This window comes from Sciurus carolinensis, chromosome 3, assembly GCF_902686445.1.
Source record: "Sciurus carolinensis chromosome 3, mSciCar1.2, whole genome shotgun sequence".
In the NCBI taxonomy this organism is placed as follows: Eukaryota; Metazoa; Chordata; class Mammalia; order Rodentia; family Sciuridae; genus Sciurus; species Sciurus carolinensis.
This window is the reverse complement of record NC_062215.1, coordinates 84,684,130-84,701,602: the sequence shown is the minus strand read 5'-3', so window position 1 is coordinate 84,701,602 and position 17,473 is coordinate 84,684,130. Positions and strand designations below refer to the sequence as shown.

Here is a 17,473-nt window from a genome sequence, read left to right as displayed (position 1 = left end):
ACATAGTTTTGTCATATATTTTTGGTCCCTCAGTCAAAACTGATCACATTCCAGGTAGGGGTTGCTTCTTCAGCCTGGACTCAGAACAAAGATGCTCTGGAGCAGAGTTATTGACTGACCAAAAGGGAAATGCAACATATGGAAGAAATAAGCTTGTGGTATGATTGGGATTTGGACAGCCTGAACTTCTGCAGTCTGACTGACATAAAGTACTTCAAAATTTGCTTTTCTAATGCTAACTCTTGCTTGTTCCAACTCCAAATTGGACTGCTTGCTTTTTTCCACTCAAAATTCCTGCAAATCTTAAGTACTTGTTTACTTTCTACTCCTGCCTACCAACATCACCTCTCAAAATTTGACCACAATCTTCAAAGTCCAGCCTTTCCTCATTCCTTTGATGGGCAGGAGCACCTTCAACTATTAAACCTCTATAATGGCAACTACTATAACCCATTTATTTTCACTGGTTTTATATATCTTTTATATTACATACTCCGCCCCCCCGCCAGAAGTTCATAAACTCATTGAGATGAACTATCTCATTCATCAATGTATTCCCTGAAGGTTTGCAAATGGTATCCATGCAAATATTTGTTAAATTAAATTAGCACTCTCAATGACAGAACTGCTGTTTAATATACTTATGATGTTTTTAAGGTAGAATTTAAAGAAATTTAACATACTCATTGAGGAAGCAAACTTAAGATGCTGGGAGAACTATTTCTAACAGCAAAGATGAATGAAAAATAGCTCAGTTTAATCAATTCTCCCCACCCATTTCCCTTTCCTTCTTCCCCATGCATGCATTCCCAGCCATCTGCAAAACCAGGCAAGTCTTGACCTTTAATAAGCCCAACAGGTTTCAAGACCAACTTTGACCAAGAAAAAACTGTTACATTCATGTTGTTACTGCTTAGATTCTTATAGTTCATATGCTAAGAGCAATGATTTTTCCCATTGTGGTCCAAATGTGCTAAGGTACATTCTTACATCTAGGAAAATTTACTTCCCCATTTGTAATTAAAATTCAACAAAATACAATTTCAATTTCAAAATAGACTTAGTAAATTCCAACAGCAAAGTGCTGCCCCTACAAATCCTTGTAACAAGTAGAGTCCCTATTCTCTGGGACAAGCAGCTACCTCTTCTACTCTCTCCCACTTCTATTAACCCAATGAGACATTTTGGCACTAATTTCAAAGCTGCTTCAGGTTTTTCTGAATCTAACTTAAAAAAGATAGGAGACATTATTTTTTTAACTGCTTGTCAATGTTATGCTGTGTGTTTTACTACAAGCTGAAGGTGAAGATACTTTGTATATATTAGGGACATAAAGTTACTTGCCAGAACACTTCAAATCCTTCATCTGTGTCAAGGAAATACATTATCTTATCCAGCCTCTTCATTATCTCAGAATAAATACTTCTACCAAAAACTCAAAATGACACAAAAATTAACATGATTCCTGATCTTTCCTCAGTATTTTCTAAACCATATTCTGTGGAATGGTAGTATCTCTGCATATATGGATAGATGTTTAGCAAAAAGGCAAATCCTTGGAATTAAATATATTAGAGGCTGTCGGACCTCACTTTCTTTAAGTTTCCTCATCCTCTTAAAAATCACCTTCAGAACGTTAAATTTCATATGCAATGCTAAAGTAAAATGGGAACATACATCGTTTACTTACTCAACCACAACAGCTTTTGTTTGGTTTTGGAATACCCATTAACTTAATCTCCTGGGACACTAGCAGTGAGCAGAACTTGAATTGATTTCATGTAGGGTAAGCATACACCGTTCATCTAAAATGAGTGTAAAGAAAAAAATGATCTGAGATCTAAATTCAGGTTACAGGATATACAAGTACACTCAAGACTGGATGTTTGATTTGTCACATAGTATTTCTTTAAAGACTCATTGTCTTCATTCTGGGATGATATGAAATACTCAGAGATGGTATTATTGGCTATTTGTTTTAACAAAAGCAATGGTGACCTGCTGTGTTTTTGTTTGAAGGTACAATTTGCCTGTTAAGACTTTTCCTGAATCTTTGTGAAAGCAGTTAGCATTACATATTTAAATGTCCTTTGCTTTTGGGATGATTTGGGTCTATATGGCTAAATTTGATTCTAGAAATATTTCCTTAATGCCAGTTTAAAACTAAAAACTTGCCATGGCTTGTAAAGATCTAAAGAACTAAATGCAAAGGACTCATCTGGTTTTCAGGTTTTTGGTACACTGTTCAAGGTATTTGCTGCCCTTTCCTATAAGAGAATCGATTGCATTTCCCTTCCCCATTGCTTGATTTTTGTTACCTAACAATAACAAAAGTCTTTGGAGGGAGAATTTGGGCCAAGAGAGAGCAGGCTGGAGCAACCTGGTCTTCACTTCCACTCGAAATAACCTACTGTATTATGTCAGCTCCAGGAGAAAAAGAGGGCCCTTAACACCAATCAAAAGACTTGGAGTTGCTGGCCTTTATGAAGTACACAAGTACAGTAACATAAAGACCCTAGATTGGATGTCAGAAAGCAAATTTTGATAGTGGCCTAATTGTCAAGAAACAGTGTTCATTAAGGTACTCACATAGTTTATTGTTTAAATTGTGACACTTCTGAAAGTGAAATGGGGCACTATTACTGATTACACCAGAAGAAGAGAGGACAAAAGATGTAAACTTTGACTATCCTTAGCAAACTGGGACATGACATCACCCTATTTCTGCCACTAGACACACTCTAGAGATGCTTCTAGTAGTTAAAGAATAATGCTATGATCAATGAACTAGCTTTAATTTTTATCTTTAAACCCTACACATTAGGGTTAACAAATTACAAGATGCAATTTAAAAATAATTAGTGGATAAAAAAGAAGTTTCAAGTAACAAGAACAAGAATTTAAGAACACTATTTCCTTAAGATTTTTATTTTCTTTCTTTCATGAATCTTTTAAGAAAGGAATTAAGAAATCATTCTTACTTCCTCATTCCCAACACTTCCTTGAATACCTTATCTCAAATGCATTTTCCTCTTTTCAGTCACTAAAAAATATTTTTGTTCCATATTTGTTTGAATTTAAAAAGGCGATACCATCCCTATTTCCTGAGCCCAGTGGATGGTGAGGAGGAAAATAAAAAGGAGGGAGGTGGGGAATAAGTAGAAGAGGAGGAGGAACAGAAAAGAGAAATAGATGTCCAAGGCAGAAAATCACTTCTAATTCTACTTTCTGGGGTTGCATTTGAAATGGTCAAAAAACAATCTTAGTTCTAGAATATTCCTTGCACTGTGACATCTTCACAAGCTGTGATTCTTTTAATGGTTGTCTTTACAATGTGGTTCCCAATGTAAGCTAGACATTGTCTGGGCCAGTTCTGGACTTGCTTCACCTGAGATCTTCTGATTCACTCTATCTCAAGGAAGTGGGGCTCCTATGCCAGCTGGCTTCCAGGAAGATCCTGTCAATGTGAACTGGGGGATGAAGGAAAAACTAGAATATTTCTTCCCCTCCTCTTTTGCCTTGGCTGTCTTGCCCCGAAGGTCCTGCTCTTGCTGCTGTGGAGCCCCTTGCTCTGGGCAATCCTGGTCTTGGGCTTTCTGAACTCTTCTTCCCTTTGCTCCTCTAGCCCAACAGCATTGGCTTTCTGCTACTGCTAATATTTATTTGAGTGCTCTTTACTCTTTTGCTTGTCCTGTCAGCTCTCTCAATACCTGAGCCATCAATTTTGTTTTAAATTCCCCATGTTTAAAATAAAAGTAGCCAACCACCTGCGTGGAAGCCTAACTGCTGTAACATCAATAAAATGGTGAGTTATTCCAACTCTGGAGGAAAAACTCACTGGAAGGGCCTTATCATGAGATGGAATGCAGATCTACATGGAACTTTTCCTAGAGTAATTTAATTATTTAAAAGTTTCACCTTTTATGTTGGCTTTGGACCTCAACATTCATAAGATGCAACTAACTGCATTCAATGTTTGGTTTCTCAAAGCTGAAGATGCACTCCTCAGGAAGATCTACTTTATCAAATATCAAAGCTACATCTTAGAGGGTTAAGTCATAAAAGAAAGGAAATGTTTTGATAAAAGGAAACATTAGAAGTCAAATTATTGTTTGCCCAAAAATAGTTATGAAGTTTTTACATATTTTTACTGATAGAAAATGCTGTAAAATTTACAAATGATTTTGTACAAATAATGTATTAAAATAACTCATACAAATATTTCACATTTGGCTATTCATAGTCTGTAAAATAATGCCTCCCACATTATGCATATAAAAATAAGCAATGCTTCAAATTACATCCCAAACCAGCACAGGTTTGGCCCTAAATCAGGAGCTAACTAGGAAAATTAAGTAGCAATTAGAATAATTTTTAAAAATCATTTAAATTTTAAATCCCCAGAATCTGAAAATATTCATCTTATTAAGTAGATGAGGAATAAAATTGTATTTTTTAAAAATTAAGGTTAAAATCTACATTAAATTACTCACACCAAAGCAATAAATATCTCAAACACTGTTTATCATACACATTTCATCTTTCTAAAGTACTCTTTCATTACCTCTGACCTTTTGGGTCTGGTAATTGAGTTGACTTGATTTCTGTACTAACCATCACTATTCCTAGAAGTATTTGCATATAGCTACTGATTACTCAATATAGACCTATCAGATAAAATTTATGCTGTAACTTGACCAGAATGATGCATTCTCGTCTTACATGAATCACAGTATGTCAATACTTGACTCCAGCTTAATTTACTAGTCAAAGGGAATTAACAATATGCTAAAAAAACTAAGATGTTTCCTACATCAAAAACCTTCAACAGATTTACAGGATGACTACAAACAATGCAAACTAGGTCTCACACAAATATTGTTATCTAGCCTTTATTACTAATTTTAAGACTCAAGACTTAAAACTTTCCCCCTACATTGTATCCTGGCATTTATTTAATTTTTTGGCATTATTAGATATTTCATGTTATACTAATAAACAGAAGCATTTTAATGTCCATCTATATTCATTGTAGACTCTGCTCATTTTTAAAAGAACACATTCCAAATGTAATCACAGTGTCCAATGTGTGGGGAAAGCCTCCCGTTCAAGCCACTGATACTCTTTCTGCAGACACCCAGCAGTCAATACTTCAAGAAGACCATTCTGGATGGATATAAATACTTCACTGAAGTTCCATTTCTTCAGACCTCAATCTTACATACACTTTTCATTGTGTACACTCTTCACCACATTTACAGTAGAACAGATCTGGGGAAAGGCAAAAGGAGCCTAATGGTGATTATTTTCTTTTTCTAACAAAATAGAATTAAAAGAAAATCTAGTAGTATTTAGTCTGGTAGTCTTAGCACCCCTCATTTTAAAGATTATATATTAAAAATAATGAATTCCTTAATGGTGATTTTAAATAAAACACTGGAAAAATGATGCTATAGTAAATCATTAGTTTGGATTTGCTTCACAGCTTATTTTATGCTAAAATCAAGCAGGTGAAGAAAACCACATATTGTGAACATGCATTAGGTCACTAGGATACCATATACCAAATCCTCTAATAAAGCCATTAACTTAGAAAAGTTTCCCTATGTATCTGATGTACTTAGCCTCCATGAAACTGTGGTGGATTCAGTTGTATTAAAATATTCTTAAATATACTGACTTATAAATCTGACTGAAACCTTTAAAAGTCTAGATGTTAAACTAATAAAAGTGGGGGATAGTAAGGGAAGACTGGCCAAAGAAGTCAGCATTTTTCAAGCATCCAGTCATGCTGGGTTGTGCACTTCTTCACTTTTCGCAATTCCAGGCAGGTAACATTAACGTGAATTTCACAGCTAGGAAATGTAGGTCTACTGTTTTAAATAATTTCCCCCAAATATATAAGGAATTCAATTTCAAAGCTAATGTTCTCCCTCAGAGTAATAACTCACAAGAATGTGATCTTGGGACCAGCTGCACTACCTGGAAGCTTGTCAGCAATGCAAATTCCCAGACATGCCCTCCCTAACTCTAACCAGAAACTCTAGGGTAGCCCTAGGAATCTGTTTAAAAGACCTCCAAGTGATGTACTGATGCAAGCTTAAGTTTGGGAGTTTGCTGTCTCTCTGAACTTTTATTTGGAGGATGCTTATTAAAATAAAAAGTCTCCAACTTAAAGTGATTGGACTAAACAATTTTTAGATTTTATGAAATGGGAAAGCAATACATATCCAGTATTTCCAATTTTGCATTTTATCTTTTCTCAAGCTAGCGATATGCAGTATGACGATCTTGATCCTGGGCAGAAGCAGCTAACCAGTTTCCAGTCAGTCATGCAATCATGAGGGTAAAATGGTACTCTGCAATGTAACATGCTGCTAAGCTATGATGTTTGGTTGGTTAGGAGTATTAAATGCATTTTCAACTTAGGATATTTTCAATTTATGACAGGCTAATTGGGATATAACACCATCATAAAACAAGGAGTGCCTGTATATCATTTAAACTACACAACTACGAAGGTCTAAAAATTTAATGGGTTATGTTTTATTCTCAAATAATTAAGACAAAAACCTTCAATAGAGTTTTGCTTTAGATGGTACATGATGTAACTAATCAACATTGGATTTTTTTTCCAAAAGAAAAATTAATATAAGAGCTATTCCAAGTAAGCAAATACTGGTAATAAAAATCTAAAGCACTATTTTCACCTGGTGTCCAAAATAAGACTCTTAGAACAAAATTTTCAGCCTGCCTTGCAGGGATCCACTGAAATTAATAGATACTCTCACATGACTGACTTTATTATTACTTACCATAATTAAAACTAGGCATAGGAAAAGCAAGTAGAAAAATACTGAATGCTGAACACACGAGGATCTAATGAAAGTTAATATAAGTAGCTCTTATGAAAGAAACCACGTACTAAATTAAAACTAAAAATTTCATGAAATGACTTATTAAAAGTTCTAGTCTAGAAGTTTACTTTTCTAAAAATGCATGAAGAAAATGTTGTCTTCATCAAAGTGCCTCTCTGTCCCAAATTCCTAACTCAAAAAATAAAAATCCCATTTGTGTCACTATAAATTCAAAATGGTCTCACTGGAGATGCTGCCATTGCACCTAATCATTTCAGCAAATATGCCTAACCAGAATATTAATGACTTTTCATATGTAACTTTTCCCTAAAGATATGTCACTAATTTCATTATTTGGCTTTCAAGAGTTAATACATATTGAGTATAGGAAAGTATTGTTTTTAAAATGTATTGACATTAAAATGGTAGTTTTAATATATATTAAATCACAAGTTTTCAGGTACCCCCAAATGAATGAAAATGCAGTAATCAAATATGAGTTAAAGGTAAAATAAACATTCTAATCATTAGGTGATCTCCACTTCTGATGACAAAACAGAAAAGCTCCATATTAAAATAAACAATTGCCAAAAGTCATTTGTTTCCAATTTATAATGAAACTCTTTCTGTTCCATTTATTAAAGGCTCTGGAGAGTTAAAGGAAAATTTATGTGCACAAACCACAAGCAGCACACTCAAGAAACATGGTATTATTAATTATTGTCTAGACAATAAGGTTGATATTATAAAAAAGGACAGTGTCTAAAATTCCAAGTCTATGTAAAAAAATGTACCTTAATTTATCTAAATGGAATTCTAAGAACATGAAAGACATATTAAAATAGAAGTCTAACTTCAAATTCTGTAAACTGAACATCTCATAAATGGTGTATCACCATTTAAAAAAACAGCAGACAATATGTCAGCTATATAAGTCTGCAAATGTCAGATAATATTCATCTTGTACTTTTGCAAATTCTTCCTGAAATATTCTTTAGAATATTTGAGAAGGAGAGTAGGGAGAAATGAAGCAGGATTATAACAACTAGTATTGCTTAAAATGAAAATAACATTTGCTAATAGACTGTGAAAAAATACTATTTTCTAATTGATTATACCTTTATCCTTCTTTAAAGACATTTTATTTCTTCAATCAGTACATTAAGGATTAGTGCTACAGGCCTTATAAGGAAACCTGGTTTCCCGAAAAGTCATACCTTAAAACCCCAAATTGGTTCTGCATGATTGATTTTAAAGTAGGTATTAACATTCTTCCTGAAACTGGCTATATACTTTTGAAAACATTCACATTTAACCTTGTGAGCTCACTTTTACAGATTCAACTACAGAAACAATGAACTTTATTCATCAGCTGCCAGGGGAAAAATCAGTTTAATGTAAGGAATTAATTTAGTAGAAGCCAATATGTCAATTTAAAAATCATAATTTATTTAAAGGAATAAATATAGGTGCATTACACACACCTTATGTCCTTTCTCTGCTTTAAAAGCATTCATCCAGATACTTTTTTTAATTTTTATTTTTATTTTGATTCATTGTACACAAATAGAGTATAACCACTGTTTCTCTGTACACAAAGTAGAGTCATTGCCTCATTTTTCAGTTTTGTTCTACTTGAGATGCTGATGTTCATCTAATAGAAAGTCTTTGCAGAAAAATACACTTCCTTCAATCAAGGTCACAATTTGAAACATTATACAATAATGAAATTTAAATTATGTATGGAAAGAAAAGTAGAAGACTAAAAACGAGGTATAAGAATTCCCTTTAGATTTCAAAAAATATAATTACAGGTCAATACTGTTCTGAAAGAGGAAGGACATTAACAGTTACTTGAAAGGGACTTCTCCCAAGCATGTTTTTGAGCAGGCACTCTGATCCCAGGGCCTTCTTGCCTAACTCCCAATAATCCACAGAATGGAATAAGCCCAGCAAAATTTTTTCCTTTCTTTTTTAAAAGAGAGGATCTAGTTATGCTCCCCAAAATGACCCCAAACTCCTGGGTTCAAATGATCCTCCTGCTTCAGACTGCCCAGTAGCTGAAAAACAGACACGCACCATGGCACCAGAATTTCAGCATTTTACCTCTTGAAAAGAGGAATGGTAACTACACAGGTGGGAAAAGAAAGTCTTCAATGGCTCATTTCCCATGGCTATAGTATTCAAAATCAACGATCATTCAGATAGATAAAACTTGAGAGAAAAGATAATAGGTGGGAGAGTAATTCATACTGTTCAGCTAACTAATACAATGGCGGTTCCTTCTAAAGTTCTTCCATAAAAAAACCAGCAGCCTAGTGGAAGGAGCCCTGCTGAAAATTTGTCCACTCAGCATGTTAACTAAGGCCTACTAACCAGTTCCAGAATTCTGAATAACAAGACATTATCTGTGTGAAATGAATAGCAAAAAAATACTAAGTTCAACCTCTTTTCCTACCATATTTAAAGAATATTTTAAACTTTCCGTTGATTTCCCGTCTCAACTATTTACCTTATAAATTGCTGAAGATCTTTGTGAACAAAGAGCAAAAATAGAAAACTAGATATTTCCTAAATGATATGTAAATCGTATTATTATCTAAATAATAAATTTCAATCAAAATTAGTCTTTGAATAATTGAATTATTTCAGCAAGTTCTTTTTAAAAGAAAATTCCTTAGAAGTCCACATTCTTTTATGGACACTCTTATTTATGCTATCAAGTTAAACAGGTCAAAAGTATAATAAAATCAACATTATTTTTAGTTTAAGAATTATTTGCAGGCACCAGTGAGAAGACAGTTCTTTTTTAAATTTAATACCAGAGCAATCTTTTAAATTAATATAAAAGTTCTCAGAACTAAGCAGAAAGATGGTTAAACTTCATTTTAGATTCATAATAACACCAAAACAATTTACAAAGGTCAACAAGACAAACTGAAGCTGAACCTGGTAAAAGAAATTTTTAAAAATCAGATTCATTAAGAAATTCAGAAGAGAACTAATTTAAACTATCCTCACAAAACTTGAAAAGGAACTGATCATAATTTAAAAACCTGTGAATCCTGGGACATATGTTTACTGATAGCAAATAGTGTCTAGGACCAGATACATAAGAAGCACATATAAGACCTAAGTTTAAGATTTGTAATTAGTAATATTTTATCTTAATTTTATCTTGGTAAAGGAAAAATTCAAATGTAATTTTTTAAAGTAGAGTCCCATCTTGCCTTTTTTAATGATATTCTAACCATTAAAAATTTACTTGGTGGTAGGAGATGTGGCTCAGTGGTTAAGCACCCCATGGGTTCAATCCCTGGTACCAAAAAAAAAAAAAGACAAAATAGACTCCAGTTCTAGAGTAATCTGACCCATTTATAATGTGAAAAAATATGAAATCACTTGATACATCTGTAATACACAAATATATATAAACATTTTATTTTAATAATACTTTTTATCACTTCAATTTAAATCATTCCATTATGAAAATTTCTTAATTGAAGAGAAATAATATTTCTTTAAAACTCTAAATTAAACAGAGCTTTATCGATTAAATTTACAGCAATACAACCTTTAGAAATACATAATTCTTCATTTTACAATACTTCTCCTTTAAAAATTTGTCATGGTTTGGCACATTTTTAAAATACAAGGCACCTAATGCTATGAAAGGATAATACAGTGTATGTAGTGTAAGTGTACCAGATATTTTCTCAAACATTTATTCTCTTTAAAGTTCCATCAAATTTGCATGAACATAGTTGTTACATAAATTAAACATTTTTTTCTGTGCAGTTAATTTGCAATATTCTACAAAACTCAAAATTACAATCTGTACCTATTACAGGTAGCTTATTTTAGCATTTTATCTGTAAGAAACACTGCTCTACATACTTACATGATTTCTTGGAAACATTTTCATAATATAATCTAGCACTGAACAAATATGTAAAAACCAAGTCTCGAGAACATTAGGATTTTATTCCTTGATTAGTTCAAATGATTTCATCAACTGAATTCCTTGAGATATGTAAGGCAGGTGGGTCCTTTAGATGGACTATGGACTGGAACTTCCTATAATTGTAGTGATATGTACACAGCTACATAGTAAAGTACTTCATTATGAAAATGAAGAAAACATACATAAGGAAAATATATTTTAGAGTTTCAAAGAACTGAAACTGTTATTTTTCAGACTAGGCACTGAAACATTTTTCTACAAAAACTTTCCAGAGATTGTCGCTTCGCTGTATAATTTTCCATCATCAAGCTAAAAATAAAGCAAAACAAACAAAAAGCAGAGGTGATTAGATTGCTAATTTTCATAGTTTTAATGTTCTATAGTTTATATTTTTAAAGCATATTAATTATCTTAACATTGAAATACATGTCATACCCACTCTATGTACTTAATAACTGAATAATTGAACTCAAGGTGAGTATTAAGAACTCAGAAAAAAGAAGTTCTACAGTGATGTCAAAGGTTGAGAGTCAACAGTACCTAAAGACTGTGTAGTAGCAGTTTTTTTGCTAGAATATTTCATTACCCCTGTAGAGACACAGACTCCTGCCCAATTCGAATGCACTCCATCTTCCTTAGTTTTTACTCTCTCCCCTCTATCCATCTCTCATTTCCAAAAATACTGAAATATTGCCTGGATTGTGGGTTTGAGTGAGGATGGGAGTAACATACAGCATACCAGAGAAAACTAATACATAAATTATGGCATTAAAATGCTTTAAAGAAACCAGGCACAATGACATGTGCCTGTAATTCCAGTCAATTGAGAAGCTGAGGCAGGAAGAATGCAAGTTCAATGCCAGACAGCAATTTAGTGAAGCCCTAAGCAATTTAGTGACACCCTGTCTCAAAATAAAAAATATAAAGGGCTGGGGATATAGCTCAGGGGAAAAGCAACCCTGAGTTCAATCCCCACTACTAAAAAAAACCTTTAAAAACCAATTATGTTTATGGCAGTCATTTGTAATTTGAAGATAGCAAATAAACATATTTAGTACCACTTTCCCCCAGAACCTCACAAAAAAAGACAATAGAATTGTTTTCTTAAAAGGAATAACCCACCTGGAAAAAGAAAAGAACTGAGAGGCAACAAAATAGCAGCCACTCTTAGCTAGCAATGGAGAAATACAAACACGTATCTCTGTAAGAAGGGGTGAAGAAGCAACTAAAAACAGGAATATTGGTACAATTTCAGAAAAAAGCAGTTAAGCACTCAGATGCCCTGCCCTTAACTTTTAGAGTTGGTCTCGTATCTCTTCTCTATCCTATGAGACAATTTGTGGTTTATACTCTAAGTGGTAGCAAGAAAAGGTCTCTGGAAATCCTACATGGCTCAGTTATGATTAAATTTATTTAGTCATAAAAATATAAACATTGAATATACATCTATTTGAAATTATGCAATAACTATACACAGATGATGGGAAGGTAGGAAAGATAGGTGACTAGGATACAGGTATGTGGAATAGGAGTAGAGACTGACATCCACTTTAGTGAAAAAGTCAAGTGGAGATGCCTAAAACTGAAAAATCAAACAGAAGTATAAGCATGATACGTAGAGATACAGGGAGACAAATACCAAAAGAATCAGCTAAGAGTTTAAAGTGATTTTCTCACAGTGGGAAAAGAATAAAAGCAGGATGGGCAAGCAGGGGGGTTTTTGTTTTAGTCTTACAGAATTCTTACTCAAACTATACACATGTACAACCATCATAGCAATAAAAACTACGTTAGAAAACAACCCAACAAAGAGAAACACAAAGTCAAGACAATTAGCTTTAGATAACATGCAAATGTGTCATGAAGTCATTGAAATTTAAGCTTTATAGCCAAAGAGAAGGTTAGAAAGTGACAGGAGTCTATACTATGTTCTAGGAAAACTGGGAGGGAAAACCCAGTTGCAATCAGGAAACATTTCAATAAAAATTGCCTAACGATATCTCAGAAGAAAAGAACCTGAATCTCCAGAATTCTAGTTTTTTACCATCTTCTCTTATTCTAAATAAATACTTTTTTATCGGCCAAAAAAAAGGTTGAATTTAAGCTTTCATAGGCAAAACATTAAATATCATGAACTCTTTCTGCTCTAAAAAAATTTAAAAGGTAATATTTCTTAAAATTTTAAAAATGATGTCCCTGAAACATTGTTAAGTAAAAAAGCAAATACAGAGAATCAGAATTCATAATGTGCCAGTTATAAAACACACACACATGCCTACAGAAAAGACTGGATATTCACTCAAGTATTACATTTTTTTCTTACTTTTATAACCAGAAAAAAATACTTTTCTAAAGTATATCATTAAATAAAATAACTCTTCACATAAATATAAATAAGAATTAAAACTTACTAATCACTAATCTGAGTCGGGCACTACCGTATATACTTAGAATCTACCACGTATTTAGGGGCAATATTATGAGGGAAATTCTCTTATAACACCATTTACAAATACGATAACTGAGGCATAAAGAGACCAAGAACCTTGCACAGGGTCACACAAGTCAGAACATGGTGTAACCCAGGCATTCGACTCCAGAGGATATATTGCCTTTAGGCTGTATTGTCTCTCAAACACTAATTATGGAAAATCAATTCTGAGTACATTCCAAGAATAAGAACTTTATTCAACCAATGCCCGCTCACATACAAACCTGGACTACGGACAACAACAGCTAACTAGCTCCATCCTCCTGAGAGACACCATGCATAGGAATGAGGCTCTCGCACTGCTCACTGTCTTCTGGAACTCTTAAGAGAAGAAAACAACAGTTCAGGAAAGCTTTAGAGATGAACAGAAATCTTAAAAATTATTTATTCTACTGACTAAGACTGTGAGGTTAGAAGGCAAGTCAGTGGCAGAACCAAGACTAGGGCAAGATTTTCCAACAATTTACCCCATGTTTTTAGAGCAAAATATAAAGTGTAATCTCTTAAATAAAAAAAAGTTTTGAAAGAAAATTTGAAGCAACATTAACGTACTCTATTATGAATTATGTCCAAATCAACAAAAGTTTTCTACACTTAAATTCATTGTAGAACAATGAGCACTTTGGTTTCACCTGTGAATCAGAACATTTCTTTTCCAAAATAGAAATGAAGAAACTATCGTATCACCTAAAGGATCTGAATAAGTATTTTATTTTTTTGGCATAACACATGAATAACTTATAATCTTTCAATAATTTCTTACAAAATATCTAAGCAGCAGGTCAGCATGATATTATTCTTAAATTACTTAGTAAACATTATTTTTAAAAAGCTACACAGGAACTAAACCTACCTCTGAATTCGATGTTTTCTGCATATAAAGGCAAAAATTCTTCTAATTCCTACCATTACAGGATCCCAATTATTATAATGGCATAAAAGAGTTGCAATAAAAAATGAAAAAAACACAGGGATAGCGCCTGCAAAAAATAACCAAGAAAACTGCACCTAAAAATAAACAGATGGGGGGGAGGGGATAAAACAAACTCAATTATCAGTGAGGCAATTTCCCCCTTTAACATAAGTATTCCATTTGTGAAAACTAGCAAGATGATACTAAGTCTTGAAAATACATTATTATTAAATATAAAAATTTAGAACTTCAACTTACAATTTCACTTGCCTAAATTACCAAAAATTTCTTTTGTTTGTGCCAAATAAAAACCAAGATGGCACATTTTGAATTACTAGGTACAGTACATCAAGAGTAATACTAACTATAAATGAAACTTCTGTCTTGCATACCATGTTGCTCATTTCTTCATTACTAATTATTGCCTAATTTCAAGTGGATTCCTTCCCTCAATTTCTGAAATCATCATCAAAAACTCACAGTTTAAAAAAAAAGTTATATTTTTGCCATGTTGTACATTACTTAAAATTACTAAAACCAAATGAAACCCTAATCATAAATTTTAAAAATCTTTTGTTAGTAATTTACAAGTTGTTGAAAATATTTCAAAATAAAATAACAACCAAGTAAAGGAAAGACAATATATAAGCATATTTTCACTAATAATGTTAGCCATAGAAGAAAGCATAAAGAGAAGCCTCAGTAGTGAAGAACCCTCTGATATCACCAAGTGTGATTTTCTAATCCATCATTCATCAGGGTTGTCAAGAAACCTAAAAATTATGAGATTCCACAAATTTACCAAGAGGAAAGAAATCATTCTTCCTTTTCACTAATTTACATTTATCATCTAGACTTGCAAGGTATCAAAAATGATTTTCAAAGAAGCCTATATTGATTAACTACTGAGACTTAGGACAGCACCCTGGTCCTTTGTTTTAAAAATAATGATGAAACTAGTAACTCCTATCTTTAAAAATAGGGAAGAAAAATTGTTTGCCCTCTTTGAGAGTTTAATTTAAAAAAAGAAAAAAGAAAAAAGTTTATAATCAAAGGCAAGACTCCCTCTGGTGGAAAACATACACTATTCCATTTAATGGCAACATTAGTCAAAGCAAAGGTGTTTTGTGAGAATTTTTTTTGTGTGTGTGTAAAATAACAATGCATAAAACAAGAATAATCACTGACATTTTTTAACACAAATACCCAATATGTATAGTACCAATTCATAGGGATCAAGTTAGCCAAAGAACACTCAAGAAAGAGTAGTCATTAAGAGAAACTAAAATGCCTTCTTTTTGTTACCAAATTCTAGGCAAACTATACTATTTTCTTGTAACATTTACCATATTATTTAATAATCTAGAAATGTCAGCACAGAATTACTTTTTTAAATAGAGGGTATATATCACTGAGAGTATTCTGCCTTTATCCCCAAAACTGTACAAATACCTTAAGAAAATAACCACACAGATAGACATACACTTTTATTTCTTAGTGTTTGGAAGTTAAAAGCTTACAAACACTGAACTGTAGGATAAGTGGCTCCACTCCATGTTTTAGCATTAGGCAAAGACACACCTCTTTCCCCCTTCTATCCCTGGGAGCACTAGAGAAACCCCTCCCTTCTAGGCTGCTGAAAGAGACAGCACAGATTCTCTTTACTGAGATGTTATTACTGCCAGTATTTATCACTGGAATTCCTGCATCCAGACCAGGATTTCAAAGACAAGGGGAGGGACACCTGACTGCTAAGATGAACATTCACTGAGAAATCACATTATTCATGTGCTGCTCATTTCTATGGTAGTATTATCATAGTGTTAAGCAACCTCTGGAAACCACAATATTATTAGTTATGTGATGAAATGTATACCCTACTCCATACCACTGACTTACACTTATCTGGAACATAAGCAATTAAAAAACTATAAAACTACATATAAAGATAATGTCCTTAACTTAGAAATTTAGAAAATAATTAAAAAGCTGAAAACAGAAATGTACTATTTCTTTAGTACATTTAATAATTCCATTTACTAAAGCACCAAGGGAGAGAAGGCATCAAGTATTATTTTATGCTTGCATTCTAATTTAGAGACATCCTTTAACTCTTATTAGGTCTGTTTTAATAATATACCTAAAACATCTAATAGTTTGTCTTACCTTTTGCATACACATGTCAGCTATTATGGATAGAGGTATTGTAAGACTTAGTGCAAGTGTGCCTATCAATGATGAGGTAAGAAAGCAGCCCCTAAAAACAAAGAAAACATACATTTCTGTATGGAAAATATAAAAGAAAAACATCAAACAACGATCTTCTATCCTATACTCTAGGCTTGAGAGATCAGGAACAAAAATAAAAGATTAGGATGGACTGAAACACAAAAAATAATAAAGTTAAGAGGAACTCAAAATTTATCTCCAAATATTAAAAATATAAGTAGAAAATAAATATAAGCATAAAATTATATATATATACTTTTAAAATAAAGATAAGTATAAAAAGTTCAAAGTACTTTCAGCTATTTTCAAGATTTGATTATAGATAATATTCAACCTTGTATGTAGTCCATAGTCCATTAATTTATTTAAAAAATTATTGAGCAGTTTTTATAGTTTTGTAATCATACTTGGCTAACAACATTATTAAAACAACAAGACAATACTTCACAGAAAGACTTTAAGAAAGTGATATGCCAATGTGTCACTCTCACCAAAGCAAAAATATCTCATCTTCTTAAAAACTAAAAGTGTTACTGTTTTGACTTGGCTTAGCACAGAAAGAACTAAATATCTTTCAGATAATTTCCATATTGTTTTCCATTTTTCTAAGAATTGTACTGACCAAAAACTAAGTTCTTCATTTTATTTTTACCTAGAACTATCAATGTTGTATAAATTTTTGAAAAATCAAATAGTATATAATTTTGATTAGTTGAAGGAAAATATTATACCTAATAAGAGATTACTAATAATTTGGATACATAAGAAGAAAAAATTAATTACAAATCAAGATAAATACATAATATATATAATTAGGACTACAAACATAACAGACATGAGGAAGTTATACACAAGTGAATACTAGCCCAGAATACATTAGAACTAATAATGCTTCCCTGCAATAAAATAGGCTATCATTTTCAGAAAGTATTATTACAAATATCAATAAAGACTGGACAATTAGTTCCTACTGAAGAGATAATGGTTCAACTACTCGTGAGCTGTTCTGTAAAAAAGAG

General features: G+C 32.6%; 1 protein-coding gene across 1 annotated transcript in view; it reads right to left on the bottom strand.

The window, feature by feature from the left end:
- Window positions 1-10,274: 10,274 nt before the first annotated feature.
- Window positions 10,275-17,473, bottom strand: part of Slc35f5 (solute carrier family 35 member F5) — a 39,577-nt gene continuing 32,378 nt past the window's right edge. Inside the window, exons 13-16 of the mRNA XM_047544846.1 lie at window positions 16,392-16,482; window positions 14,166-14,320; window positions 13,537-13,633; window positions 10,275-11,130 (exon numbers count right to left, since the gene is read on the bottom strand). Coding sequence (XP_047400802.1) covers window positions 13,558-13,633; window positions 14,166-14,320; window positions 16,392-16,482 — 322 coding nt within the window. The 3' untranslated portion in view covers window positions 10,275-11,130; window positions 13,537-13,557. The remainder of the gene's footprint in view (window positions 11,131-13,536; window positions 13,634-14,165; window positions 14,321-16,391; window positions 16,483-17,473) is intronic.